Source organism: Alexandromys fortis, unplaced genomic scaffold (genome assembly GCF_014885135.2).
Source record: "Alexandromys fortis isolate MF-2015 unplaced genomic scaffold, M_Fortis_MF-2015_v1.1 scaffold_197, whole genome shotgun sequence".
NCBI lineage: Eukaryota > Metazoa > Chordata > Mammalia > Rodentia > Cricetidae > Alexandromys > Alexandromys fortis.
In genome coordinates this window covers 1,275,549-1,303,290 of record NW_026068072.1, presented here as the reverse complement: position 1 = coordinate 1,303,290, position 27,742 = coordinate 1,275,549, and the positions used below count along the sequence as shown (strand labels likewise).

General features: G+C 49.0%; 1 protein-coding gene across 3 annotated transcripts; it reads right to left on the bottom strand.

Moving 5' to 3' along the window:
• Nucleotides 1-199: 199 nt before the first annotated feature.
• On the bottom strand, nucleotides 200-27,468 carry Sart3 (spliceosome associated factor 3, U4/U6 recycling protein). Of its 3 annotated transcripts, none has more exons than XM_050121086.1 (19): nucleotides 27,106-27,468; nucleotides 23,418-23,544; nucleotides 22,389-22,493; nucleotides 20,048-20,232; nucleotides 18,624-18,675; nucleotides 17,609-17,733; nucleotides 14,812-14,991; nucleotides 12,920-13,058; nucleotides 12,272-12,379; nucleotides 10,708-10,785; nucleotides 10,531-10,589; nucleotides 9,664-9,773; nucleotides 7,463-7,575; nucleotides 6,653-6,729; nucleotides 5,320-5,497; nucleotides 4,223-4,674; nucleotides 3,716-3,868; nucleotides 3,076-3,266; nucleotides 200-1,090 (listed from the first exon to the last, which is right to left on the bottom strand). In XM_050121086.1, the coding sequence occupies exons 1-19, from the start codon at nucleotides 27,418-27,420 to the stop codon at nucleotides 916-918; spliced, it is 2,922 nt and encodes a 973-aa protein (XP_049977043.1). In that variant the 5' UTR covers nucleotides 27,421-27,468; the 3' UTR covers nucleotides 200-915. The 3 variants fall into 3 exon arrangements, with proteins under 3 accessions (XP_049977043.1, XP_049977044.1, XP_049977045.1); XM_050121087.1 differs by having other exon boundaries at nucleotides 14,836-14,991; nucleotides 27,106-27,462; XM_050121088.1 differs by lacking the exons at nucleotides 17,609-17,733; nucleotides 18,624-18,675; nucleotides 20,048-20,232; ... (1 more) ...; nucleotides 23,418-23,544; nucleotides 27,106-27,468 and having other exon boundaries at nucleotides 14,843-14,986.
• Nucleotides 27,469-27,742: the final 274 nt, after the last annotated feature.

Genomic DNA, 27,742 nt, shown 5'->3' with positions numbered 1-27,742 from the left:
AAGGTGAGAAGTCAAATTCTCCCACCAGTGTCATGCTGCCACAAAGGCAAGGCTGCTCACTGCTGAGTCGTTTAGTCAAAGGGACACAAGATTTGACTGGCACAAGCTGTTCTGCTAATACACTACTTAGGATGAAGGTGCATCCATGTGAAACACACCCACCGTAAGTGAACACACACACAGCAGCACTGTGCACGGCTGCGATTAGAGAACTTCACTTTAATAAACAAAGCTAAGTGGGGGAAGTCAACTATGCACTCGACATAGCATTTAGACACAAGTGTCTGGACAGAGGACACAGGTCCCCCAGTCACCAGGCAAAGAAAATGGCCCACAGCAGGCGGAACACGAGCTCCTCTATGAACAAATGTCACAGACATCCCGCTTCAGGGAACATGAAACAGTTGAGGTGTCAATTACAGATACATTATAAAAAACAAAACAAAACAAAACACAGCCTCTTTGGACAAAAGCCCATCAAATGCATTGTCTGCAATGTCCCACCCACACTTTACTACAGAGGTCATCTGATGAGTGACAAGCATCTTTCATTTTATCTTTTAGGCTTAAAGAGCGATGGGTACTCGTGCTCTGCAGGGCTGGGGGGCAAAGGGGAATTCGTAGAAAACGGGCCAGAGGTGGTGAAGTATCAGGACAAGTGGGTGTCAAAAGCTGAGCCCCCCCTTGTTAGGACACTGAAGTACCTTGGGAACAGCCTATAAAGCAGTTGGCTTCCGCCCTCAATATGAGGGAACACTCCTCGCCACCATGCTCAATGTAGGCTTTTCCTTCCGTCTACATGAGAGAATCCGTCAGAGACAGGCGTGCCCAGCCCTTCTGTCTCCAGGGCCCATGGTGGCCTCCTGGCCAGCATGAAGGAGTAAGTAAGGCATTTCCCATATATCAGAGTCCTCTTCACTTTCTCAGAAGCAACTTCGCAAAGTCAGCATTAGACATCTTAGGAGCTTCAGTGGCCACGGAGGAGGCGACTGTTGGCCCCACCGCAGGGCCATTCTCAGCCTGAGGAGCAGCACTGTGGCGCTGCAGAGCCCGAGGAAGAAGAGAAAGCTGGGTCCTTCCCTTTCCGCGCCTAGAAAGAGCAAACACAATGACCCTTTAGAAGCGCAGATTCATAGCCCCAACTGGACTGTGAGACAGCTGGGATTACTGGACCAAGTCAGAAGATGGGAAACGGTAGGAACTATGACTGACCAGGAATGCAGGAGGCTGAGCTCTAACCTCACACCAGGAAGAGAAAGCACAGAAACCACGAGACACCCTTCACCTTGATTCTAGCCAGAAGCGATGAACACTTGAATAAGCCGCCTCCTTTAGGGCACTGACATGGAGTACCCTCTGCTAAGTCACAGGTGACAAAGTGGCTGCCATTTCTCAGACCACGAAGAGCCTGGCATTGTCAGCTCCTTCTATCTAGGACAACAGCACAGTCTCTATGGGATGACAGCTGCCACTGCAGCCTGCTATGCATGTGGTTCCAGTTCTGTCGTGAGCATGGATCAGTGACAAAGGCAACATGCTTATGCAATGCATCAGAGCTCACCTCAGCTGGGTGCCTGTGACCCCAGCTCTGCAGAAGGCTAAGGACCTGTCTCAAAATTTTGTCAAAAGCTAAGAATGTAGCAGACTAGATTTTTGTTAACTTGACACAAACTAGCGTCATCGGGAAGGGGAAGCACTGATTGAAAGAATGCCTCCATCAGACTGGCCTGTGTGCAAGTCAGCGGAGCATTTTTTTTTTTTAATAAATGATGAATCATTAATTAGCTGGAGAGCCCAGTCCACTGGGGGTGGTGCCATCCCCGGGCAGGCTAGGACTAGAGAGATGGCTCAGCAGGTAAGAGCACTAGCTGTTCTTCCAGGACTGGGGTTTGTGCAATTCCAGTTCTAAGGCCCTCTTCTGGTCTCTACAGGTACTATACACACATGGAAGACAGACATTTATGCAGGTAAAATACCCATACACATAAAGAAATATATCAATATTAAAAATGAAAGAAAGCAGGCAGGCAAGCAGGGTGAGGGGCTGGAGAGATGGTTCAGGGGTTAAGAGTATATCTAACAGATGACCCAAGTTCAATTCCCAGCACCCATAAGGAAGCTAACCACCATTTTTAACTCCAGTTCCTGGGGGGTCTTGTGCCCTCTTCTGGCCTCTGTGGGCATTGCACACATGTGGTGCATAGGCATACAACCAGGTAAGATACTCATAACACATAAAATAAATGTAAATAACAAAACAAAATTTTAAAAAGCAGGCTGATAGACTTTTAGTTTTAGGAAAAACTGGTTTGATTTCTAGCTTTATTACTATTAGGTATGTAAGCTTGGGCAAATCACTTAATCTTCAGGTCTAGTTTCCTCACAGAATGAGGACACCGGACTAAATCATTTCCAGCCTAGAGTTCTATCTTTCTACACAGCTGAAAGATGCTGTTGCTGGGGAAATACAACTAACACTTTTGAAGCTACTAATTTTATGTCAAGCTTTAAAGTCCATAATTGTTATCTTCAGAAAATATTATTTGACCTACAGTATGTTTAAATCAATTTAATAAAAATCACTTTATAACAGGAGAAAGGAAGAGAGAGAGAGAGAGAGAGAGAGAGAGAGAGAGAGAGAGAGAGAGCGAGCGCTCGTGCGCGCGGGCAGGCTGAGCAGGGTACGGAGAGGAAGCAGTAACTTTCTGTATTCTTCCACAGCTTCTGCCTCCAGGGCTCTGTCTTGGGTTCTTGACAACAGACTGACTGCAGGTGGGGAGGCAAATAAACCCTTTCTTCCCACGTCTTTATCACAGCACTAGAACCTAATACTTGCCTAACAGTCAGAAGGCCCTGGATTCCATCCCCACTGCCACCAAGAAAAGGTGTGACCAGGGCTGCTTCCCTTTACAGACTTGCAGACAGTAACACTTGCTAGGCTGGGGACACCAGAGACCACTCAGAGCAGCAGGTCCTAGCTTTTCTGACCCAACTCCATGACCTCCAGATATGACACCCCGACCCCCTTCAGTACTGGTCAGGACAGATCTGCACCAAACAGAAGCAGACACTTACGCTCCATACATCTGTCGGGGTACCATCGGGGCCCCCGGTGCTGTCCTCACTTCTGGCTTCTCTGGAACTTTCCGCTGAGGGGGATTGCTGATTGCGACCTTAATGACATTCTCTTTGATGGTCATGCCATCCATCTTCATCACCGCCTGTGATGCCTGTGACTCGTTTTCATATTCCACATAGGCCAGGCCCTGAAAGGTAAAATCCACAGCTGGCTCAGATGTCAAGGACTTGGCTTCCTTCAGGAGAGCAGCTGAGGTAAGCAGGCACCCATTAGCAGTGACCTCCCTAATGCCACCATCCTGGCTACAGATTTGCCCCCAGTCTAACCATTTGCCCTGTGGGCCATCACTGACTGGAAGGAAGCTTGAAAAGCCTCTCTGTGCTTACCCCATAGAAAGAAACCATGTAAGCCCAGCAAGAGATGAGCTAGACACAAACAAGATCCGACACGGTCACTATCCTTTGGCCTCTTCTTCCCACCATACTAAGTCTCCAATGTGGGTGGAGTCAGAGATTGAAAGATGAACCCAAATGTGTCACAAAAAGTTCTAACAGGGCAGAGGGGAGAAGAGGACAGGGAAGCCCACGATGGTCACTCTTCAGCAAGAAACTCAAAGTCTGCCTGTACCCCACTGACCTTTGGCTTCCCAGCCCTGTTGGTGACCAGCCTGAGGTCCTTCACAGTGCCATGAGCCTTACAAATGTCCTCGAGTTCCTCTTTGGTGCAGGAGAAGGGCAGGCCCGAGATAAAAAGCTTGTGTTTCTCCAGGGTGGTGCTGTATCTGAACACCTGCAGGAGAGGCAAAGTGTTCAGGAAGGCACACTCCAGCATATGCGTCCGTCCCTGCCAGACGGCCCTGAGCCAAATCTGGTCTCAGAGACTTAAATAACAAAACCACCAGACACACCATCTCTGTGAAATGACCAGAAAAACAGCCATGCACTGAGCACAGGTGGAGCTGCTCTTGCCGTGCTCTTGAGCAGCGAGGGAAAGCAGTCATCTTTCCATACACTAAGTACATCCACCACCAAACCAAGAGGAGGCTCCGAGCAGCTGAGCCCAAAAGCCTTGCAACATGGTCCTGGCACTGAGCACCGTCCCTCTGACAGCCCCCCCTAAAGGCACCTCTTCCCCAAAACGTACCTTAAAATCAGGGTTTTTGCTCTTATCCACACAAGGGGAGACAAACATTGGCCTTCCTTCCACAGTCTTCCTGTCCAGCTCCAGAGCCTGCTGGGCTGACTTATCTTCTTTAAACTCCACATAGCAATAGCCCCGGAAGTCCCCACGGTTGCTGAAGACCGGCCTGATCTGGACCACCTCCCCGCAGACCTCAAAGAGTGGCCTGAGCTTCACCTCTGGCTCATCCATGCTGTAGGGCAGGTTGCTGACAAAGACGGTGACACTGTCCTTACTGCTGTCATGAGCCACCTTGGGCATGTCGAGCTTGAGGGAGGCTGCCTTCTCCTTCTGCTTGGATGGAGGAGCCACGTCTATCGTTACACATTTCCCAGAGGAGTCCGCTTCTTCCTCCATGGCCGGAGCCACTCCAGAGGCCAGGCTATTCTCCACCCTTCTGCGTTTGGAAGGCTGCTCTGCAGACATTCAAGAGAGAAGCAGAGGCAGCTAACGCATTCTGCATCAAGCATGTCCCAACACAAACAAACTGCACTGGGTACAAAAGAGACGGCCACCAGGCCCCACAATGTGCAGGCCCAATTTACACGCCAGCAAAGACACAATTGGAAGCAAGAACATAAATCTCCACCGTCCAGTCATAACTGCACAGAAAGTCAGGAGTCCCAGAGTCCCTCTCTTACAATTCCCACGTGACCCAGGGAGAACAGAACCTGAAGGCAAGATAGAAGCCTACAGGTGACCGAACACCCCACAATGCACTCTGAATACTGGTACAAAGGATGTTTCTAACTCTTTCAACTGGCCAGTGCCTTCTGCATTCCCCCAGCAGACATGACCTGGGCCCGAACATCCTCTACCATTTTTCCTTAAGAAGCAACACAGAACACTGATTTTCAATTGGGACTTTACCACAGAGCCACCACTGAGAGAAATGTAGATGGTGACCAGGTGATTCAATGGCATGAATCCTGACTGTGCCGGGGCAGCACAGTTGGGATATCAGTGTGTGCGCGCCCTGAGGAAATCAAGACCACTCCTGAACGGCTAAGAAGACATGTTCTTTGTGCTGCATGTGCAGGCCTTGGCTAGGTTAGTGTTACCTTCCTCCTCCTCCTCCTCCTCGCCCCATTCTCTCTCATCCTCCTCATCCGCCTTGCGTTTGCCTGCACCGTGAGTCTTTTTCTTCTTTTTCAGAGCTTTCTTCTCAGCCCGCACCTTCTTCCGCTGTTCAGCCCTTTCTTCTTCCTGCTGCACAAGAGCTGCTTCCTTCTCTGCAGCCTAGAAAAAAGGGCAGGACATTCCTGGATGCCTTGTTAGGCTGGCTTGTGCGGAGACAGGACCTTAAAAGGGGGTGGAGGGGAGACTGACCTCTTCATACAACACAAGATCATATGAAGAGGAGACTCATAACTCATATACTTTCAATAGCTTTAATCATAACATAGCAAAAAAAAAAAAAAATCCTGTTGCTGGGGCAGAGTGGCCTGACAAAAGCCACAGAGGGAGACTGGGTTTATCTGGGTTCACAGCTGCAGGCTGTTCACAGGTCTACTGTTGTATAGAGGTTGGGGCAGGAACATCAGGCAGCTAGTGCCATCCACAGACAAGAGAAGGAAGCCCGCGTGCCATGCTCAGCTCGCGTCCTTCCTTTCATTTCAGAGCCCAGGCCATGAAATGATGCCACCCACACTCAAGGTGGGTCTTCCACCTCCAACTTAGAAAATCCCTCACAGGTCATAATAAAGCCAGAGATGCTCATGTTCCCTCACAGGCCTACCGTGGCTCCTTAAAAAAAGAAAATTATTCTTCAAGAATTTCATCCATATATACAATGCATTTTGATCAAATTCTCACACACCCCCGCCCCCCTCTGATTCTTCTCAGATGCTGGCCACTAAATCTCCCTCCACTTCGTTTGCTCTTTCTTTCTGTTAAACCATTGAGTCTAACCTGTGGAGGGAGTGTGGCAATCTATCCCAGGCTGTACCCTAGAAGGAAACTGAAGCTCCTTCTCCAGTAGCCATCAAGTGCCAACAGCTCCCAAGCACAAGGCTCCACAAGGCCCTACATGCCCAAGGCTCCTCTATCTGATCTAATACAGTCAACCCTGTTAAGCTGAAGGTTTTAAGTGAGTCTACAGATGGCAAGGGGTAAGTGTAAATACTGACCCAGATGCTGCTTAGTCAGTATCTTAGTAAGGGCCAGGAGAGATAACGGTTCTATGGTTAAGAGCAGCAGCTGCTCTTCCAGAGGGCCCAGGTTCAATTCCCAGTACCCATAAGGCGCTAACAACAGACAGTCCAGAACCAGGGGATCTGACACCCTCTTCTGGCCACTTTGGGGACTGCCCACAATAGGCGCACAGACATTCATGCAAACAAAGGGGGTGGAGTGGTGCAGTCCCAAAGCCTCAGAAGCATCAATCACTGTCACCTTCATCCTCTGCTCATTCACGCGAGCCAAGCGAGTTTCTGTTTTCTGAATGGCCACATCCCAATCTTCTAAGGTTCCTGGACAGAAAGAAGAATAGAGCTTTTTGACCCCTCAATTCTGAGCTGTGCCAGTGTTCCCTGAGCCACTGCTCCAGAGCAGAGAGCTCCTGTCACCAGAACTGCAGTCGCTCTTGCTTTACGGCCATGCACGTCACCAGGCTGCCACTCTGTAATTCCAATAATCCTCTGGGTTGCTATGGATTCCTCCTCCTTCCAAAGAGACTTAAAAACCAAAAGCCAACTTTTACAGGCTCTTGAGGGTAAAGACTATAAAACATTCCAAAGCAGAGGGCACATGGAACTCAAGAGCCGAGGGAGCTATTCCCCCATGCCAGCAGCTCTGTCGAATCTCATCTGCGGGCTTCAGGCTCACATTCCAATCCAGATAGATGCCCATGGAGAAATCCACACTGTCTCCCCAAGTTCTACTACTATGGTTTAAGACCAACACCAAGGATCTAAAATTCCACAAAGAACTAAAGAACATGCTGAGCCCTGCCTCTCCAAGTAGAGCATCAGTTCTCATGCGCGATCCTCGTGGCCACAGAGCAGCTGTCCCATTTGGTTGAGGTTAGGACTGAGACTGGTCCTAACCAATGAGGCCAGCCAGAAGTGTGCCAAAGCCCACTGTGACTGCACACTGAGGCCCACTCCCACACAGGCGCCAATCTGCCCTTACAGGCCACATATTTCACTGAAGTCTACTGGCCAAAGGACCACACTCAAGCCAGAAGCAGAGGCAGGGTCCCACCTTCTGTCCTCTCCATGGTGAGCAACACTTCACAGACATGCTCAGGGTAGTCACTCGTGCACTGAACAGCTCGGTGTAGAGCCTTCCGACAGTGCTGCGTGTCACCATGTGCCCTAGAGCAGAAAACAGACAGACATCATGAAGGCCCACGGTAAAGACCGTGAATAGGTTGCTGCTGGGACAGAAGAGGTCTGACTACAGAGGAGACAGCGGCTTTCGGGAGCACTGGGGCCTTTCTCTCCTGCCACAGCTTCTGCAGCTGCAAGAGGAGACTTTTTTCTATGCACACTTTCCCTTGGCCAGGAAGGTGCACCAGGAAATGCTCCTCAGACAAGAGCCTCTAAGCAGACCTTCTGTACACATGGGAGGGAACCATGCATCAACTGAATGCACCTTGACCTAGTTCCTCAAGAAGTCTCTGCAGTCCACCAGAGGGCTCTGTACACCCGAAACCCAGATGGTTTAACTCCATGCTCTGAGTCAGGTTTTATCCTAACATGTTAAAATATGCTAACCACACTGGCATGTATGTATGTATGTATGTGATGAGGAATTCCCCTCTCCGGTTACATGTATGTATGTATGTACGTATGAATAAATAAATGAATGGATGTATCAGCATACTCAAAACCTTCAAAACAGTGGCTCTTTGGCTGTGACCCACACACCCAAGGCCTCAGGAGGTCTGCAGAGTGAGAACACTTTGTACAGCGCTGGTGACTGCATGGATGGTAGAAAAGCAATGGAGACTCAGGACAAAGCAAGCACATGCTTCTCTAGTGCTGTGTGACAACACAGCAAATGCACAGGAGCTCCTGTGCACACCGAAGGATGATACTTACTGGAAAATATTGACATCACAAAATTACAGCATCAGGCCTAAGGTCTATCAAGCCAAGGGGCAGAAAGACAGATACTGTAAACCAGAGAGCTCGCTAGCATGGTTTCAGACACCACATGCCATCTGGCCCTGTTGAGATTAGCTGTCATGAAAGAACAGCAACCTCATCTGAAAAGCTTCGAGGCTCTCCCTTTCCCATCTCTGCAAGGCCAGTTTCTTTTCACCCTGCAATAAAAACTACAGCACAGCAGAGGGGTAACTATAATAAATACATTTGCCAAAACGTCAGGCTCAGGTTCAGAGACACAGCTCAATGTTAGGAGTACCACTGGCTGCTCTTTCAGAGGACCCAGGTTAGTGTCCCAACTCACAATGACTTAACTCCAGCTCCCGAGGATCTGACGCCCTCTCAGGCCTGAGGGCCCCAAACACAACTGTAATGCACAGATGAACATTCAGGCAAATGTCCACCCATTGTTTGTTTTGTTTATTTGAGACAGGGTTTCTCTAAGTAGCTCTGGTTGTCCTAGAACTCTGTAGACCAGGCTGGCCTCGAACTCACAGAGATCCCAGCACTTGGGAGGCAGAGGTAGGTGGATCTCAATGAATTCGAAGCCAGTCTGGTCTAACAGAGCAAGTTCCAGGACAGGCTCCAAAGCTACACAGAGAAACCCTGTCTCAACACCACCGCCCCACCCCCCCAAAAAAAGAAAAAGAAGAAATATTGGGGATTTTCAATATGCACTGAATCAAACAGCTAGTCAAGACAACTGCAGTGTAGCTCACGCCTGACATCTCAGGGTGAATGGCCCTGAGCTCAAGGCCAGTTTGGGCTGTGCAGTCTCAATCTTGGGAGGGAAGGAGGAAAGGCAAGGTCATGGTTTTTATCTTCCCAATGGATACAGTTTACTGATTCTAATAACCTAGAATAACCTAGAATGGTCAGAGTGCAGACACACTACAAGCACATCATGAAGGAGCCCACCCCAAAGCATGAACGACACTAAGTCTAGACAGCGGTCACTAGCTAATCTGATGTTTTTCTTTTCTCTTTTAGTGCTTTGAGCTTTCCTATACAAAATATAATAATAAAAAACCACCTCCCCCAAGAGTCCAATTAGGCACATTCAAAATCCAAAACAAAAATACAATCAGCTTAGAAGGACTTAATGGCTAGAGGAACCACTCCCCCACCCCCCCACCCCCCGCCGCAAACTCACACACTAAACACTGGTTCTCAAGGCTTGCCAGGCACAGGCCCTGCTAAAGGAAGAGGCAGGAGGGCACCCACCCCAAGGAGCAGGCACAAGTCAGCTCAGCCAAGAATGGGTACAGATGTCGGCTACCCTGGGTCACTTACCTTTCTAGGTTGTAATACTCCAGCCACATGTTGGCATACTTGGCATTTCCTCTTGTCATAATGCTGTCCCAGAGTTCTCGAGCTTTCTGCATGTTATTGCACAGGCGAGCCTAAAATACATTAACAAGATCACCTGGGACGAGCCCAGAACCCTCTCACAGCAATATCCACACAGGTATGCCTAAAACACTCCTTCTTGGCCCATGACTGTGTCCCACAGATCCCTGAAGGCCCCAGGCCTCCCTCCAGCAGTAACAGGTCTGAAGCCTGGCTCCCGGCTCTGCAGTAGTGAGCCTCACAGGTCTGCACAAAACCGAGGCTCAGATAGAACCTGCGGCACAGAGAGGCCCTGTGTACCCCGAGTAAAGACAAAAGTTCTGCTGACAGCTCTTGCAAATGTACAGAATTACCCAACAGGTTGGTTTCATTCACCCAACTCCCGTCACGGAACAAGATTGGAATTTTATAATTCTATCAGCTGGTGAAGAGGGGGTTCCTTACTCAGCTCAGTGTTTCTGGCTCAGGATACCCAGCTGTGCCCTCTATTGCCCAAACAGTCCAGCTGGACACGGTGAAAGCCTTAAGAACGCAGAGACCAGCTCATTCACTGCACCCACAGAGCGCTGGCCAACAGAAGGCACTCAGTACACACTCAAGTAGCAGTGAGGGAAGGACCTAGAGCCAGCACTGTTGCTACACAGCCACGGGCTGGGACTATCTTCACCAGGAAAACAAATTAAGCACAGTATGCCAGGTAAACACGAGACCTTCACCACCTAGACCACACCCCCATTTCCATGAATGCCAAACGAAGCACTTAACCAAAGCCTTCAAAGGAGGGCATGGCAGGTCTGTGAAGATGCTCACCTCAACTCGAGCCCAGCTCTGCATGATCATGCAACTTGGATCTCCGCTCTCATTGAAACCTTCCAGAATGAAATGGGAACAATTAGGGAGGACGTAAAGCAAGCGCCCCTGGCTGGAAGAGGTTTGGCAAGCAAGAACAAGCAAGGTAACTGGGCAGACAGCAGGCTGGCAACTTACGCTCCTCAACCTCCTGCTGCAGGTACTCCAGAGCACGTGTGAACATGGCCCGCAGCTCTTCCAGCTCCTTGCTAGAGTCTGTTGGAGAAGGTAGAGGAACTCCATGAAGCCACCACAACCACCAAGATCCATTATGGACACAGGAACCTCAGTCACACTTCCTCTCACAGTAATAAACAACCAAAGGTGTGGTGGCAGAGAGAAACACTGGTATGCCCAGGAGGGACAGGCAGGTGGCACAGCGGCTGTGTGAAACAGTCTGGCAAAGTGTAGATTTTTTCTAGGTGACCTCTGGTTTGGAGCAGGGATCCAGTGAATAGATCTAGAAGAACATGGTAATCTTATTGGAAAAAAGATTTGGGGTTGTGGTGGTCAGTTTCAACTCCACAGAGCCTACAATCAGCAGGGAGATGGATCCCTGGGCATGCCTGTGATGGATGAGCTCAAATGACATCTGTTGAGGTGGGAAGGCCTGCCCAAGGTGGGTGGCACCGTCCCTACTGGGGTCCTGGGCTATGTGCTCTCCCCTCTTCTCACTGTGAATGTCCTGTGGTGGCTGCTCTAAGTTCCTCAGCCCTGAGTCCCTTGTGCTGGCCTGTGCCTTCTCCCCTGGGCACTTGTCAGAGCATTCACTACAGCAACAGAAAGAAATGCAACAGGGCTCACAAAGGCCAATAACCAGTAAAAATGAGAGGCTACCACGGCCACCAGTAACCAGAGCAAACACAAGGACTGTCACCTTTCTACTCCACACCTGACTTAGGTTGGAAATTACTAAAGTCTTCAGAAAAAAAATGTTACTAATGGTAGGTCACTCACCAACCCTTTCCCAGTCTCAATGTGCTTGAAGAACAGGTATATAACTCCAAAGATGTGTTAAGAAAAAGTACAGAGCCAGGCGGTGGTGACACAAACCTTTAATCCCAGCACTCAGAAGGCAGAGGCAGAGGCAGGTGGATCTCTGTAAGTTTGAAGCCAGACTGGTCTACAAGAGCTAGTTCCTGGAACAGGCTTCAAAGTTATAGAAAAAACAAAAAAAAAAGTACAGCTGCTGCTAGGGGGCCAGGGGGAGGGGGAGTGTGGTGGATGGATATGGCTCAATCATAATGTGCTTGCCATGCCAGCAGGAGGACCTGATCCCCAGCACCCAAGTTAAAAGCCAGTGCAGTGGTAGGTTGCACATGCTTTTAATCCCAGCACTCAGGAGGCAGAGGCAGGCAGATCTCTGTGAGTTCGAGGCCAACCTACAGAGTGAGTTCCAGGACAGCCAGGGCTACACAGAAAAACCCTGTTTCACAAACAAACTAACAACAAAGAGTTATAAAAGCCACTGAGGTGACACATGCCACTGCTGGGGAGGTGGGACAAGTAGGTCTCTTGTGATCGCAGTCACACCAGCAAAACTTAAGCTCAGGGTCAACCATGAGATCCTAGAATCAGTGGATGGCTCCTAAAAAACAGAACCCAAAGCTCATCTGTGGCCACACACACACACACACACACGAGGGAGGGAGGTGGGGGGACATGAAGACCAAGTTCAGTTCTGAGGAGGTCCACACTCTACCTTGTCTGAAGTCAACCCTTCTCCTCAGGTAGTCTAGGTACACTTGCCAAATCTCCACATAGTCAGTGGCCTGGATAAAGCCAGCACTCAGAGCATTCTCAAAGGTTGCTGCAATGGAGAAACCCACAATATTCACTAGACAGTTCAAAAAGAAATAAAGCCATCAAAACTCACAAATGTGTGACTCATACACGTATAAATGCATAAGCTGTGGGTGTCTATCCCAGCACCACATAAAAGGAGGAAAAGTACAGACGCAGCATTTGTAGGTCCAGCACCACACACCAAAGAAGGAAAAGTACAAATGCAGCGTTTGTGGGGGCTCCCCTCCAGCACTGTGCTCTAGAAGGGTCTCCACCACAGTGAGAGTCCGGGTCGGACAAGACAGACCATGACTTCTAAGAAATTCACTGAGTACTAGAGGCCAAAGCGCCAAGAAGCCACACAGCATCTGCCACTACAAGACAGGCCCTGGGGCGCTGGCTCAAGACTGCCATAGCTCTGTTCCTCATTTGGGACAAAAGACTAGAGCTCCCAGGCACGGTGGTTCATGCCTGTCATCCCAGCAAGCTTAGGCTCCACAGCGAGCTGCAGAGAAGAACCTTCCAAAAAAATAACTTAGAAATTCTCCTGCATAAACGTTCATACCAGAAATAATTTGATGGTCCACTCCATGTCTCTCCATGGCCAAGAGGTACCGACTCCACAAGGCAACTGTCCACGGGCAGTTCCTCACAGCACGACTGTGTACAGATAAAACCAAATCCTTTACTTTCAGCTGCCGATCCTGTGACAAAGAATCCCAGAGTGAGAGGACAGAACTGTAAGACTTCCTCAGTAATAGCGACTCATGGAAACTCCCCCACAGGCTAATGACCCAAAACTCAGTACCAGGTGATCGCACTATTTTGGGAGGCTGTGAAACTTGGGGGAGGCAGGCCCTAGCTAAGCAAGTGGGTCAGTGAGAGAGGCGAGAGCCTTAAGAGTTATAGCTTAACCCCACGCCCATCCTGTACCCCACTCTTGAATCCCTAACTAAAACCTGCAACCAGATGTCACTGCCAGAGCATCAACACCACAGCCCCACGCCATCATCACCACACTCCACGCCATCGATCACCACGCTCCACGCCATCATCACCGCAGCCCACGCCATCATCACCACAGCCCCACGCCATCATCACCACAGCCCCACGCCATCATCACCACGCTCCACGCCATCAATCACCACGCCCCACGCCATCGATCACCGCGCTTCACGCCAACATCACCACAGCCCCACGTCATTAAGGACAGCATCCCATCAGCCACTTCCCTTAAGCTGCTTCTGTCAGATAGTTGGTCATGGGTGACCATCAGGAAGACACTCCCAGCACAGCCAACCGATGGAAGAGATTTCTTTGAAATGTCTTTTGTGAAGGTAGGAATGTACAAGGTGTGCCTGTCATCTCAGCACTCAGGAGGCTGCGTTGTTAGTTTAATGATGCAAAGATGTGTTGCGTTCTTTTATGTTGCATTATGTTTAACTCTGTAGAACTGTGTTAGTTTGCCTGCCTAAAACACCTGACTGATCAGAGCTAAATGGTGAACAGTGAGGCAGAGGGGAGAGAAATGGGCAGGGCTGGCATGCAGGGAGAGTAAGTAAGAAGAGAAATCTAGGCTCAAGAGAAGAGGGAGAATCGAGAAAAGGAGGAGTGGAGGACGCCAGGGGTCAGCATCTAGCCACACGGCCAGCCACAGAGCAAGAAGGAAAGAAGGATATATAGAATAAGAAAAAGCAAAACTCTCAGAGGCAAAACATAAAGAGAAACGGGATAATTCAAGTTAGAAAAGCTGGCTAGAAACAAGCCAAGCTAAGGCTGTGCATTCATAAATAACAATAAGTCTCTGTGTATTTATTTGGGCACTGGGTGGCGGGCCCAAGAGGAAAACAAAACACACACACACACACACACACAACTATAAGGCTGAGGCAGGAGAGTCACACATTTGAAGCCAGCTTGAGCTACATATTGACCTGTCTCAAAAGAAATGAAGACAAAAACACAAATAAAAGAATGCTGTGGTCTGGCTTCTTCAAGGAAGAAATCACCAGGGGAGTGCAAGATGGGCAGGGCAGGGGAGCCAGCAACCCCAAACGGCCCACAGACACAACCCTGATGTGTGAACTTCACAGGGGCCCTTCACACAGAAGGACGCTTCATGTACATGCTGAGGTAGCAGTGGAGAACAACACAGACGGGGACAGCAGGGAAAGATACAATGAAGTCAGCCAGAAAGCCAACCACACAGGCTTACGACTGCTGCGAAGGCCAGCAGTGTGGTGTGTAAGGGAGGCTTCACTTTAACCATCTCTTTCACGTCTAAAATTTTTCCATAATGAAATAACATGAAATGCGAGCCTGTTATAGTCTTCAGTTAGAAGATCACAAATTCTAGAGCTGGCAATAAGTTTAAAATAGCATCAAAAGCAAGGAAGGGGGAGACAGAAGGAGACAATGCAGAGAGGGACAGCATGCCACTCCCGGCCACCTCCTTACACAGAACTGGAGCACGTATCTTACTAGGTACCGACTGTAGCGGATCCATAAGTCTGGGACCAGGCAGTTCTCCACCAGGGCACGCTCAAAGATCAACTGAATACGAGCAGGATCCCCAATTTTCATCTCAAAATCGATGTATGCTTGGTATTCCGCCAGCCTGGGGGCCTCTGCTTGCAACTGTGGCACAGGAAAGTCACACTTGTTAAATCTGAATGCTTGACACTCTCAGAAAGCATCTTCAAATAATTCAACGTTGGCAAGAGCAGCTAACCCAGGATGACAGTCACATCTTCTTGCTCAGAACCGCCCACAAAAGGACAGATCTGTGTCCTGAGAGCACAGGGAGCCTCTGTAGACCAGGCTCCTGCCACCAGGATCAAAGCCCTTTTCACAAGCACTCATGACCACAGACACAGAACAGCACAGCTGCTAATGACCGTCCTAGAGTGGTGTAGTCAAGGGCTCACACTCAAAACATGGCCAGAAGAACAAGGTGCAGGCCAAAGACAGAGGGGGTCAGGCTAAGTGTCACCAACACAACACAAGACAGAACCCTCTTAACCCTCTTTCAGCCCGTCTTCTCTTTGGCCACCCTCTGCTGATGGCCACAGTGAACAGACAGCTTTGTCAACTTAAGAGCACACACACACCAATACAGATGTTGGCATGGAAGAAACGGGCACAGAGGACAGACTCCAGTGAAGGCAGAACGCCTACTCCTGGTCAAGCCTCTGCTGGCTGTAGCAATCTGATCCCTAAAACATTTGTAAGAGGCAGGTCTCAGCACTGTCCTCATCCTACACCAGGGAAGCTCAGCACTCACCAAGAATCAGAGCTAGTAAGTAGCAGAGCTCAGTTCAGAACTGGCACAGCCTAACTCTCACAGTTTGGCCACTTACTCAGAAAGATGTTGAAAACAGAATCAAGATGCCTAAGGAAGCTCAAAAAAGAGACAGGGCAGCCGGCCCCACCTAAGGTAATGAGATCACAGGACATCAAATCAAACCACTGAGAGATTAAAATCTGACAGTAATGATTACCTTCCAAGAAGCAAGTCTGTGACAGACAGCTGAGCTGGCTGCGACAACAGAAAACAAGAGACAGAGATGTGTTCTGTTGCCAAGAACATCACATCAGTGCAATGCTATAGCCCGAAAAAAACAGCTGTCAAAAGGGAAAACAAAGACAGAGTCTGTTGGATACAAAATGGAGAAAATTTGCTGCCAGTGAATCCTGGGTGCAGAGACAGCACACACTCAACTTCAAGCTGCAAGATTCCAGATACAGAGCTAAGATAAAAGAAACACAGAGCAAAGAAAACAGCACGCACAGACTGTCTGAGACACTGCCCCCAGTGCTGGTGGACAGCGACTGAGACAGTGTAAATATGATGTCTGAAGGGTCAAACCAAAAAGCAAGATAATTCAAGAAAATGAGAGAACAGTGACGTGTGTGGTAAATGTTGCCTACAAGTAACACTGTTAACATAAAGTAGACAAAGACCAACACTCCCATGTGAGCAAATGTAGGAGATGAAAAAGAAAACCAGTAATGTGAAATACCAATTGCATTCTTATACATCAGGAAATACAACTAGAAAACCAGTTTTTAAGTCAGTGGGTGCTCTCCCACGGCTACCACAACCTCGGAGATCTGCAGGGTTCACATGCCAGGAGACAGGAACTCCCTCAAACTGACCCACACATCTATGCAAGAGCAATTCAAACACTTAACAGAACTGACAAGCTGAGTGTAGGTCTGACGGACATGCCAACCGCTGAAGGAAGCCAAGACCCCTTGGGAAACGGGCTCAGTGAGGAGCCACGGTCAGTGCTGTGACAGCACAAGCAGGCAGAGCCGCAGCAAACTCCTAGTCACGTCGTGGCCCTGTGCTGTGGCAAGGGACACATTTGTCATAATCAGGGCCACAAATGGCTCTCCACAAACTCTGATCATTACTACCCGCTACCACTGGATGAAAACCCAAACAGGAAGTTCAGGTTAAAGCTTCAAGATGAAATCAGTGCCAATAAAGACAGTAACTCAAAAGCAAAAAGATGCCATAAGGAAGGATCAAGTCAGGCCTCCCAAGAAGCACTAGGAAAAAACAAAAACTTTGCAACTTCTAATGCTGAAACCTTCACAAAATGAACTCCATGACCAACAAACATGAGCAAACGTGCTGCCATTAGCAATCAAGGGAAACTCGAAACTCCAGTCCTAACTTGTGGAACAAGCGAAACTCAGCAATGCCAAAATCAACTGGTGCAGCTGAGGGCCCTGTCACTGCTGGCACAGGTGCAGGCACCTGGGGATATCTGTAGCAAAGCACTGTGGTCAGTGAGTTCCCTCCTCTGACATATGCTAAAGAAACTCTTCTGTGTGTACAGACACACATACAACCCATTTACGACATAAGCCAAACCTACAAACACACTAGGGAAGGAAACACAGTCTAATCATCATACCATGTCCAACAAGCAGGATCAAGAGTTATATTATGGGTACATTCACAGAAGAACAGCTATCAGAAGGGGAGGAAGAATTATTATCACAAAAGTCATCAAAGTGATTACCTCAAGGGAGAGAGAGGAAGAGGCAATCGGAGAAGGGCACATGGGAGACTCCTAGGGCACTGCAATGCTCTAGTTCTTAACCTGGGTGGTGGGTACTTTGTTAGGACATTTATACGCTCTGCATATTGCACAGTAAGACAAACTAAAGAGACTGTTAACGTGCACTATGGATAAGAGGCAGGCTTGCAGGAAGGCTCCCCAAGGAGCAGAGCACTCACCAGCGCTTCCTCATAGGGCTTGTATTTTTCCAGCTGCTCGAGTGCCTTCTGATAGCTCTGAAGTACAGGTTCTGGTATGGGGTCTTCCGACCACTCTTCATACTCTGCAAAGGTGGCCTCCATTTCTATGGAAAGATGGATTCAGCCCATGTGTTATGCCACTGAGTTTTACCAACATAAAAAAAAAAAAAAGCCAGAAGACTCCAATGCCCACCCACCCACCCCACATCTATCTCTTGCTCTGATTCCCAGTTCTGTGAACCCACACTTGGCCTCAGGACATGTCAAAACAACAGGCCAGACAACCCTACCAGCTCCTCGGTCCATGAGACCACGATCACACGCTGGTCATGTGCTGTAGAGCAGCTCCTGCAATCCCACCCACATCCATGGTGTGTCCCACTGTAATCCTCAGTGCAGGTGAAGGACCCTAACAGCAGAGCAGCCTGGCTGAGAACTGCAGCCCAAGGAGCCAGGAAGGAAGAGGAGATCAAGGGGCTCAAGCAGTTGCCCCAAGATTCTGAGCAAGGCCTGCCAACAGACAAGGCAATGCCAACCCACACACACAGGAAAAGCCTCCTGGCACTGCCCAAACCCCCTGCTGAAGCCTTGCCAAAATGAGCTCACCCCCGGGAGACCTAAGCAAAGCTCCAGAAATTGAGACATGAACGCCTATAATCAACTCCTCAACCAAATCACTGAGGAGGTGACACAAAGCCCCTGACATGCAGAGACAGACCAGCTGTGGGATTCTTGGCCAACAGTGACCAAAAAATGGAGGGCTGTGTTCATGTCCCCCTTTTCCAACATGTCTTAAAAGTAGGGAGATAGGGAGATGTGGCTGCTGAGCTCCAGGAAACAGTGTCTCTCCCCTGCCCCTGCCTCTCATAAGTCAACGCCTAACAGACTTTTCCAGTCAGAAGAACGCCTGCCCTGCAGGACACTGGGGAAGGACATGGGCAATGGCACTAGCAGAGCACAGAGCGCGGGTTACTGACAAGTCTGCTTCTCTTACCATACAGTGGGATCGCCAGCTGTCGCCGGAAGAGGCTGTGGACTTTCTCCAGCTGTGAATCAAAGGTTTGTTCCCAGTCAGAAGGGGAAAGGAAGGCAGCTATGGGCTAAAGAAGCAAATTGGTGGTAAAGGACAGGAGTTGGTTCCTTCTATTTCAGAAAGACATTTGAAACCAAAAAAAAAAAAAAAGTCTACGATGTCTTATACAGGAGGTATCATCATATTGTTGGGGTCAGTGAGATGGCTCAGCAGGTGAAGGGTGCTTGCCAGCAAGCCTGACAACCTGAGTTCAATCCCTAGGTCGACAAGGTAGAAGAAAACCAACTCCCAAGTTGTCCTCTGACCCCCACATATACCATACATGCACACAATAAAAATGCAAAAAGAAAGAAACCCAAATGACTACAAGGTGCAGAGTCTAAGTATCACACAGCAAAGCACTTAAGGGTCACAGCAGTGGGGAACTGCTGATGCCAAGACAGAAGGCTGGGAAAGGATCTGGAAGGTAGCATGAGGCAGGGGGCAGGCTCAGTGACTCCTGGGGAAGCACAGTGTGGTAAAGTCACAACAGAGGCAAAATGGAAAGTCAGGCGGGGTGGGGAGGGTGAGGCAGCAGGAGGTTTTGGGAGCCAGCCTGGGCCTCCGTCCAGAGGGAACAGACACTGCAGAGCACAGGCTCTGGCTTCACTCTGCACTCACTGTCACTGGCCCTCTGCAAACTGAGAACAGGGAGTGACTAGGAAGTCACCGAGGTGACTCCACTCACACAGGAATGCTTCACCCATCATACTTTCCCCAGACTTTAGAACAGGCATCAACAAGATGTGGTGCCCAGTCTGGGCATGCAGAAGCACAGTCTAAGCATGAGTGCCTTGTACACCAACCTGAAAGTCACTTTGTACAATGCTTGAGCTGTGACACATTGTCACATGAGTTCACAAGCTAAATTCCCCATTGGTGTCAGTTAGTGCTCAAAAAGTTTGAAGGTGAGGCACTCTGGATTCCTGATTTCCAGATCAGAAATGCATGGCCTGTGGTGACCCACCAGGCTCCAATCGTTACCACAGAGGGTCTCACAGAGAGGACAGCTGTCTGTCCATCTGTCTGAAACCTCCCCTTGGTCACACCAAACACGATACAAAGATATACGCACACAATATGCATGCACATAAACATGCATACACGACTGATCTTGTACGCTCACCTACAGCCATATAACTAAAGCAATCTTATTTTAACTTATCAGGAAGTCAACTACATCCAAGTCAAGAGAATCACTCGCTCTGCCAAGACTGCTGACTTTGTTTGTTACAGTCCATTCCTTAACAGACTGGCAAAGGTGGATGGGTTAACTGTTCAACTCTTGGATGTTTGTTTCAAAATAATACTTCCTGCAAATTTGGGTTAGAGACCTGGGCACTCACCCGAGCAGCTTCCATGATGGCACTTTCAAACTCTCGGTAAGCCTCCCAGATGGCCAGGCCTTTCGTCATGTGTAAGCCAACAGACGAAAGGGCTCTTTCAAACACAGAGCGAACCTTCTCGAGGCCACCTTTCTGACCAATGCCACCAACCGAGTACTGGCCATATTCTAGCCAAATGTTTGGACCTAAAAAGGAGAAGCAATCTGTAAGTTCAGCTCATAACATGTCCCAGCATCACCCAAGGCTAACAAAACACACGCCCACCAAAAGGTGCTCATTTGTGCAAAGAGACCATTGCCAACAACCGCCCCAGTTTCCCACAAGGCTGAACCCCCCATTAAGCACAGTACAGAGATCTGACTACACAGAAGGCACACAGGGACAATATGTAACTAAGTTAAATCAGAACAGGTAGAGTGTGGAGTCATGCAAGGCCCTGGGTTTGATCCCAGCAAAAGACAGATGGGGGGAGGGGTGTGAAGGACGAAACCCACTAACATACTTAAATGACTGTAGTTATAAATCTGAGTCACTTGTCCAAAAATTTCAGATCCTAGAGTTTTACTTGATGACCCTAGTCTTGTAAGTCTTTAGGCCAAAGGGAAAGAACAGAACCAAAAGCACTGACCCTGTCATTGGATGTCCACTCTTTGTTTTGAGGGCTTTTTTTTTTTTCTTCTGGTTTTTCAAGACAGGGTTTCTCTGAGTAACAGCCCTGGCTGTCCTAAAACTAGCTCTTGTAGGCGTTGCTGGCCTCGAACTCACAAGGATCTGCCTGCCTCTGCCTTCCTCCCACGTGCAGAGATTAAAGGCATGCACCACCACCACCACCACCCAGCTTGGATTTGAGTTCTTGATGCAACGTCTTCCCCTACTGCCTTACCTGTCCTGCACCTGTGAAACTCCCTCCCTCACACATGTGGAGCCTCTAATATCAACCTCTCCCCATAGAGTAGTATATCTGTGACAATCAATGAGCCTACCTTGATGGCTGTAGTGATGACACCCGTAACCCCAGGACAGGAGAGGCAGAGGTAGGAGGACCACACGTATGAGGGCACATGGCGACAGCCTTGTAGTGGTATATTACTTGTATTTTGATAAATAAATCTTGCCTGAAGACCAGAGGTAAAGCTAAAGTCACTAGATGTCAGGCAGCAGTAGTATGACACACACCTTTACAGGATTTGGAACAGTAGGACGGATCTCTGTGAGTTCAAGGTCACCCTGTGCTGCACAAAATCAAAGCAGAAACAAATCCAGGTGGTGGTGACCCACACCTTTAATTCCAGTCCTAAGGAGTCACACGCCTTTAATTCCAGCACTAGAGGGAATATAAAATGGGAGGAGAGGTTCTGTCTGCTTATTTATGGTCGTCCAGTCTTGGTAGAGGTAAAACTTCTCTAGTGGCTTGGCTGCTGTGCTTTTCTGGTTTTCAGGTTGAACTCCAATTTCTGTCTCTGGTCTCTGGGTTTTAGTATTTGTGCTACACAGCCTCTTTTAGCAGAACTGTTCTTTTTCTGTCATCATGAGGCTAGCACCCAAGAACTGTTCTCATGGGTTTTTTTTGTTTGTTTGTTTTCTGAGACAACACTTCTGTGTCCCAGAAGAGTCTCCATCTCACTACGTACCCTAGGCTACCCTTGATTCACCTGCTCCCACCTCCTGAGTACTGGGACTACAGGAAAACAGCCCCATTCAGCCTAAAGTGTTTAAATGCTCTTCTCAAACATGTTGTCTAAAACTGGGGGAAAGTCTGTGCAAAGTCAAGTACATTTTAGTCTTTTTAGAATCTTTTTTAGTCTTTGAGATGGGGGGAGGTCTCACTCTATAACCTAAGCTGCCCTTGAACTCGCTGTGTAGCTCAGGCTGGCTTGGGACTCATGATGACAAGGATGTGGTGACATGTACCTGTACACCATGTCAGGAAGCTGAAGCAGAGCCAGGCTGAGCTATATGATGAGTCCCTACCTCAAAGCAATAACAAAAAGGACACAGAGGGACAGACATTCATGCCTTAGTCCCAGCACCAGGAGGTGGAAGCAGAAGGGTCACAAACTGAAAGCTAGCCTGGGCTACAGAGTTAGAGTCTGTTTCAATCAAGAGATACAAGCTAAACTCTAGGAGCCTAGAAATCTTGTGTAAGTCCTCCTGGCCAGACAGATGCCGAGTGAGGCATCTACTCTCTTCCTATAAATATTTCTCCAATTTTGCCTTAAGCCCAAAAATCTCTATTGAGCACTAAGATATCACAAAGAAACCAAAACTAAACTCCCTAGTAACAGTTGACAATGCAGCACAAGGCAGCAAGGATCTGGCACAGCCCACGCCCAGTACTCACAGATGTAGTCCTTCACAGCTCTCTCGAAGAGCTCGTACACATGCTCGCGGTCCAGGCCGTCCATGGCCATGCTGATCTCATCATGCAGCCACTCCAACCAGAGTTCTAGAGACAACAGCACACCTCAGCACACACCCGCACCTGCTCCCAGGTCCCCAGAGACCCAGTTCTCAAAGCCCAAGCAGGGCACAGAGGAAGGTGTCACATGTCAGCCACTTCCTCCTTTGCACAGCACTTGCCCACATCCCCACCCAATCTGTCTGTCAATCTTGTAAGACACTAAGAGTGACAGCAGGTATCTAATGACTCAGAGCCAGCTGGCCTTGCACACCTGTCCTCAGGAGGCAAGAACTATTGCTGCCCTCAGCTGACTGTGGGAAACTGAGTCTCCACTGCTACCATGATCTGCTTGCTTAGTCTGCTTGTGAGAAGCCTCATTAGAAAAGTGCAGGGTGGTCTCTTCCTCTGAGCTGTACTTTGGGAAAGGCAGATGGGACAGACACTCACCCAAGGCCAGGGTTTCTGAGTTGAAAGGTCAGTTGCAAATGAGAACAAAGACCCAGCCACAAAGTTGCTCAGTGCACGTATGTCTCTCAGAAGCAAATGTGTGGAAGCAAACAAAACATACACTTGCTGTACCCAAATGAAACATTTGCATTTAAATTTAACTTAAGTTTAGAGGTTGGAGAGGTGGTTCAGCAGTTAAGAGCACTGGATGTTCTTTCACAGGATCCAGGTTGGATTCCCAGCACCCACACAGTGGCTTACAACTGTCTATGACTCCAGTTCTAGGGGATCTGGCACCTTGTTCTGGCCTGTGTGTACCAGGTGCACACATACATACATGCAGGCAAAAGTGTCCACATACATAAAGATAGTTTAAAGAGATTTAAATAAATGGTTATTTTAATTTACAATTCCATGGCACTATGAGCATAGGCTAAGTACACACTTGTGGAATGGGAACAAGACCGCAGTACAGTTAAATTACATTAAAGGAAATGTTCAACAGCATCCCGGCACCATTACCTTCAGTCAAGGGGAAGAGCTCACTCATCTTCTGGCGGGCCATCCTCACTTTGTTGAGCTCCCCTTCCAGCCGCAGCAGCCTGATTAGCTCCACGTGGCAGTTGTAGTCATAGCCATTGATAGACAGCTAAGAGGAAAGTCAGCATTCGTCACCTCCAGTAAAAGAAGACACCATCTGCCCCAAACAACTGGTATTTACCTGAGAGGCCACTAAGTAAACAAAGCAGGACCTGCCCCATCACACAGAAGATGGGTGAGAAGTATTCCCATCCTAACAGGACGCTCCCTCCCGTGGGCCCTCTCTAATGAGACAGAGCACCATCCTTAGGAAGCTGCCAGTGTCTCCTCTGCCTCAGCTCTCCATCTATAAAGTGGGGGCACTGCTAATCTCCAGCCGTACAGTACATGGGGATTCTAAATGGCACGTATGCCTGTCATATGAATTCTTTCATTTTACTGAACAAGTAAGGGCAGCAAGGAGCCATAATATGATTGTAGCTACCAATTCTGGCACACATCCCATGCCTACAAATCAACTCCTGAACAAGACAGCGAGTACAACAGACCAGTCACTAGCACCTGGGCTCAGTCTCTTTTGTTTTCTGTTTTTCAAGATAGGATTTCTCTGTGTAGCTTTGGAGCCTGTCCTGGAACTCACTCTGTAGATCAGGCTGGCCTCGAACTCACAGAGATCCAGCCACCTGCCTCTGCCTCCCAAGGGTTGGGATTAAAGGCGTGTGCCACCACTGTTCCAGCCTGCGCTGATTCTTAACTGACACCACCATGTTCATAGTTTATTGGTTGTTTTTCATTTTTAATATTTTCTTTAATTATGTATACATGGGAGTAAATGACATCAGAGGCCACCTCCTGCTGAAGTTACAGGTGGTTGTGAGCCACCTGACCTGTGTGCTGGCAACCAAGCTCCAGTCCTCTGTCAAGGGCTCTTCACCATTGAGCCCTCTCTCCAGACTCATGTGACTGGTTTTTGAGGAGGGCTGGTGCACTCTGGTTAGTCCTGGCCACCAGCCTCCTACCCCGGAATGCAGCCCTTGTGCCACTGGAGACCGGCAATGAGCAGCACGTGGTGTGGTCCTGACCCTCTGCCTGCCTGCTGTCTACGTATATAAAGGCTCATTTTTACACTTGCAAGTTACACTTTTCAAGCTAAACATTGGAAATATTTTTAGCTCTTACACATCTACACAAAGGATGCATATAAGAATGGTTTTCATACACCCACCCTGAAAGAATGAAGCAGAGACACGAGGAGTTGTGTCCTTGGGGTTCTAAGTCATGTAAGGAAGAAACATACGATTAAGACTATCTGACCCGAAAACAGTAGTTACGAGGGGGAATGGGGAAGAAAAACAGCCTCCACTGGAGTTAGGTCAGTTCAGTGGAAGACACTCCACTGAGCACCACGAGTCAGGCACAGTGCAGTCCCAGCACCGCAAGGGCAGGTGTGGGGGAGACTGAGTTCAAGGCCAGCCATGGCTACTTTCAGAAATACTATTTCAAATACTGTTTCAAGGAGAAAACAATTGCTCAGATGTGGTAGTGCACGCCTTTAACCCCAGCACTCAGGCAGAGGCAGGCAAGTCTCTGTGAGTTTGAGGCCAGTCTAATCTACACAGTGAGTTCTAGGTCAGCTGTGTCTACATAAGATATCCTATCCCCCCCCCAAAAAAAGGAAAAGAAAACAATGACAAAACACTTTCCTCAGGACATACAGACAGCAAACAAGAAGAGTGTTCAACACATCAGCCACCAAGGACATGCATGTTGAAACCTGCGGCATTCCACAGCGAAGCAGAGACACACCATCAAATGTTTGTTAGAAAAGGTGTGGGGGGCCTGGAGAGATGGCTCAGAAGTTAGGAGCACTGGCTGCCCTTCCAGAGGTCCTGAGTTCAATTCCCAGCAACCATATGGTGGCTCACAACTGTCTGTAATGAGATCTAGTGCCTGTTCTGCCCTGAAGGGATACACCTGTATATATAACAAATCTAGGAAGGAAAGAGGGGGCGGAGGGGGGAAGAAAGGAAGCTTTTCTAAAGCTAGCTGCACACAGGCAACACCCAGCACTCAGCCTCCACCTCCGTGCCGCCAGCCCTTTGTCCTTTTCCCACAGGAGACAGCACTGCCACGGCCACCCCGCACGAGTGCTCATGCAGCTTTCTTCCTAGCCCATCCTTACAGCACAAGGCTAAGTCAGGGCGAAACACCCATATCCAGCCTAGCACTGCCCAGCAAAGGGAAGGGACCAATGCATACTGTGTCAAGCACAATCTGAAGTGGAAAGGGGGGTTTGAGGCAGAAAACTAATCAGTGTAATTTTCCACTTAGCAGATAAAGGGGAAAACAGTGATGTAGAAAATGTCTGATATAACCACCCAATCATGATTTAAAATTTTTAATTACCAAAACAAGAGAAGGAAGACATAGCCTAGCCTGTGAGCCTGCTCCCCAGTGATTCCTAGTGGGCACGCACCCAGAACCTTCTAAAACCACACCAGTTGAGTCTAAAGCTCAGACAGCCAAGGAAAAGAAATTAACGATATAAGGGAAGGAAAAGGTGACAACCAAACACAGGCCAAGACTGCATAGATTAATCTACAAATCCTTAGAAACAAGACTAGCAAGAGTGTAACGCACACAAATCAACTTTGCCTTTTATACATGAAGTTTCTGAAATAGTTAAACCCACAGAAACACAGCAGAAAGGTGCCCTAGGCTGGGAGAGAGAGAAGGGGGCTACTGCACGGGGACTAGGCTACAGAAACAAACAAACCCTTCTAAAGACTGCACAGATGATGGATGCCACACTGAGACTTGAACGTTTGGAAAGGTTCCCGCTGACAAACCAAAAAGTCTGTAAATAATAGCATCTCCGTATGCTGGCACAGCACAGCCCAAACTGTAGAGTGCCAAGGCAACCATCTCCTGAGAGACTTCGTGACCGACCGCAGGGCAGATGTCCGCAACATTCCTGAGCTATTAAAGCCATCTCAATAAGGCTTATATGCCATGTCCCTAGATTCCAGAACTGTGGTGGTGCACACATTTAACACCAGCACTCAGGAGGCAGAGGCAGAATTCCAGGAAAGTCAAGGCTATTTCAGAGAGACCCTAACGCAAAAATGGGGAGGGGATGTTTAAAAAAAAAAAAAACCAGCCTAGCATGGTGGCTAGTCTTTAATTCCAGCACTTGGGAGGCAAAAGCAGGCGGATCTCTGTGAGTTCGAAGCCAGCCTGGTTTACAACGCCAGTTCCAGGGCAGCCAAGGTAAAGGCATTTGCGGCCAAACCTGACGACCAGAGTTCAATCTCCGGAACGCACATAGTAGGAGACAACCTTGTACGTGCATGCATACAAACACAAACTGAAATTTTAAGGAAAGTGGACGTCCTGAGATCTGTTTAAAACAAGAAACACTTTCAACCTTGTGTAAGAGCCCCTTCCACAAGCCTCAGTTTCCCGCAGTGAAAACCTGACTAACGCTACTTTTGAGTAAGAATTCAATGGACGACATAAGCAAAACACTGGGCACGCACAGCCGGGCGGACACAGGAGACACGATGGGTGACGGCGCGCTGGCGACCTCAGAGGTCTCAATGCCGCGGAGAACCAGGGGGCGGGCCAGGTCTGCGGACCCAAGAGGAGCCCGCTGCCCACTCCAGCCCACCTGCTCCTCCAGCCGCTCGATCTCCAGCTGGTTCTTCTCCTCCTCCTCGTCGTACTCCCACTCGTCCTCCCCGGGGGAGCTCTCGGCGGAGGAAGCCATGGCGTCCTCCTCATCGCCGTCGCTCTCGCTCACGCCTTCCTGCTGCAGGTCCCACCCAGGCTCCTTGGTCTTGGCCGCCTCGGCGGCCACAGCGCGGGACAGCGCTTTCCTCTCCACACTAGCTGCCTTCGCCTCATCCTCCTCTTCCTCGGCCTCAGGCCCGGCCTGGGGCTCAACCTCCGGCTCGGACGCAGACGATGCGGCCGCAGTCGCCATCTTGCGCAGCCCGCGACTCTCGGGTCTTCCCTCGCTCACCGAAGCTCGGCGAACATCGGGCTGTCCGTGTTGTCCGCCTGATCAAAACTCCGCTTCATCCCCACCAGAAGCGGCACGGAGGGCCTCACGACGCAGGAAACCCGTAAAATATCTACCGCGGAGAATCTTTTTATATTTCCCTAGAAGTTACTGTCAGGGGAAAAGGCTCATTATCTTAACGTATGTTCTGTTACAACCTTAGACAGTTGTTGGGTCTTTGAACCGGAAGTGGCGGCCATAGCGGAAGTCGTGAGGGCTGGTGTCTGTAGTAAGGTCGAGACGC

Excerpts from the sequence above, each read along its gene's own strand:
- Sart3 (XM_050121086.1), bottom strand. The coding sequence starts at position 27,420 with ATGGCGACTGCGGCCGCATCGTCTGCGTCCGAGCCGGAGGTTGAGCCC. Across the intron at positions 13,059-14,811 it reads GATACGTGCTCCAGTTCTGT|GATCGGCAGCTGAAAGTAAA; the intron begins GTAAGGAGGTGG and ends TCTTTGTCACAG. Across the intron at positions 3,267-3,715 it reads ACAGGGCTGGGAAGCCAAAG|GGCCTGGCCTATGTGGAATA; the intron begins GTCAGTGGGGTA and ends TTTACCTTTCAG.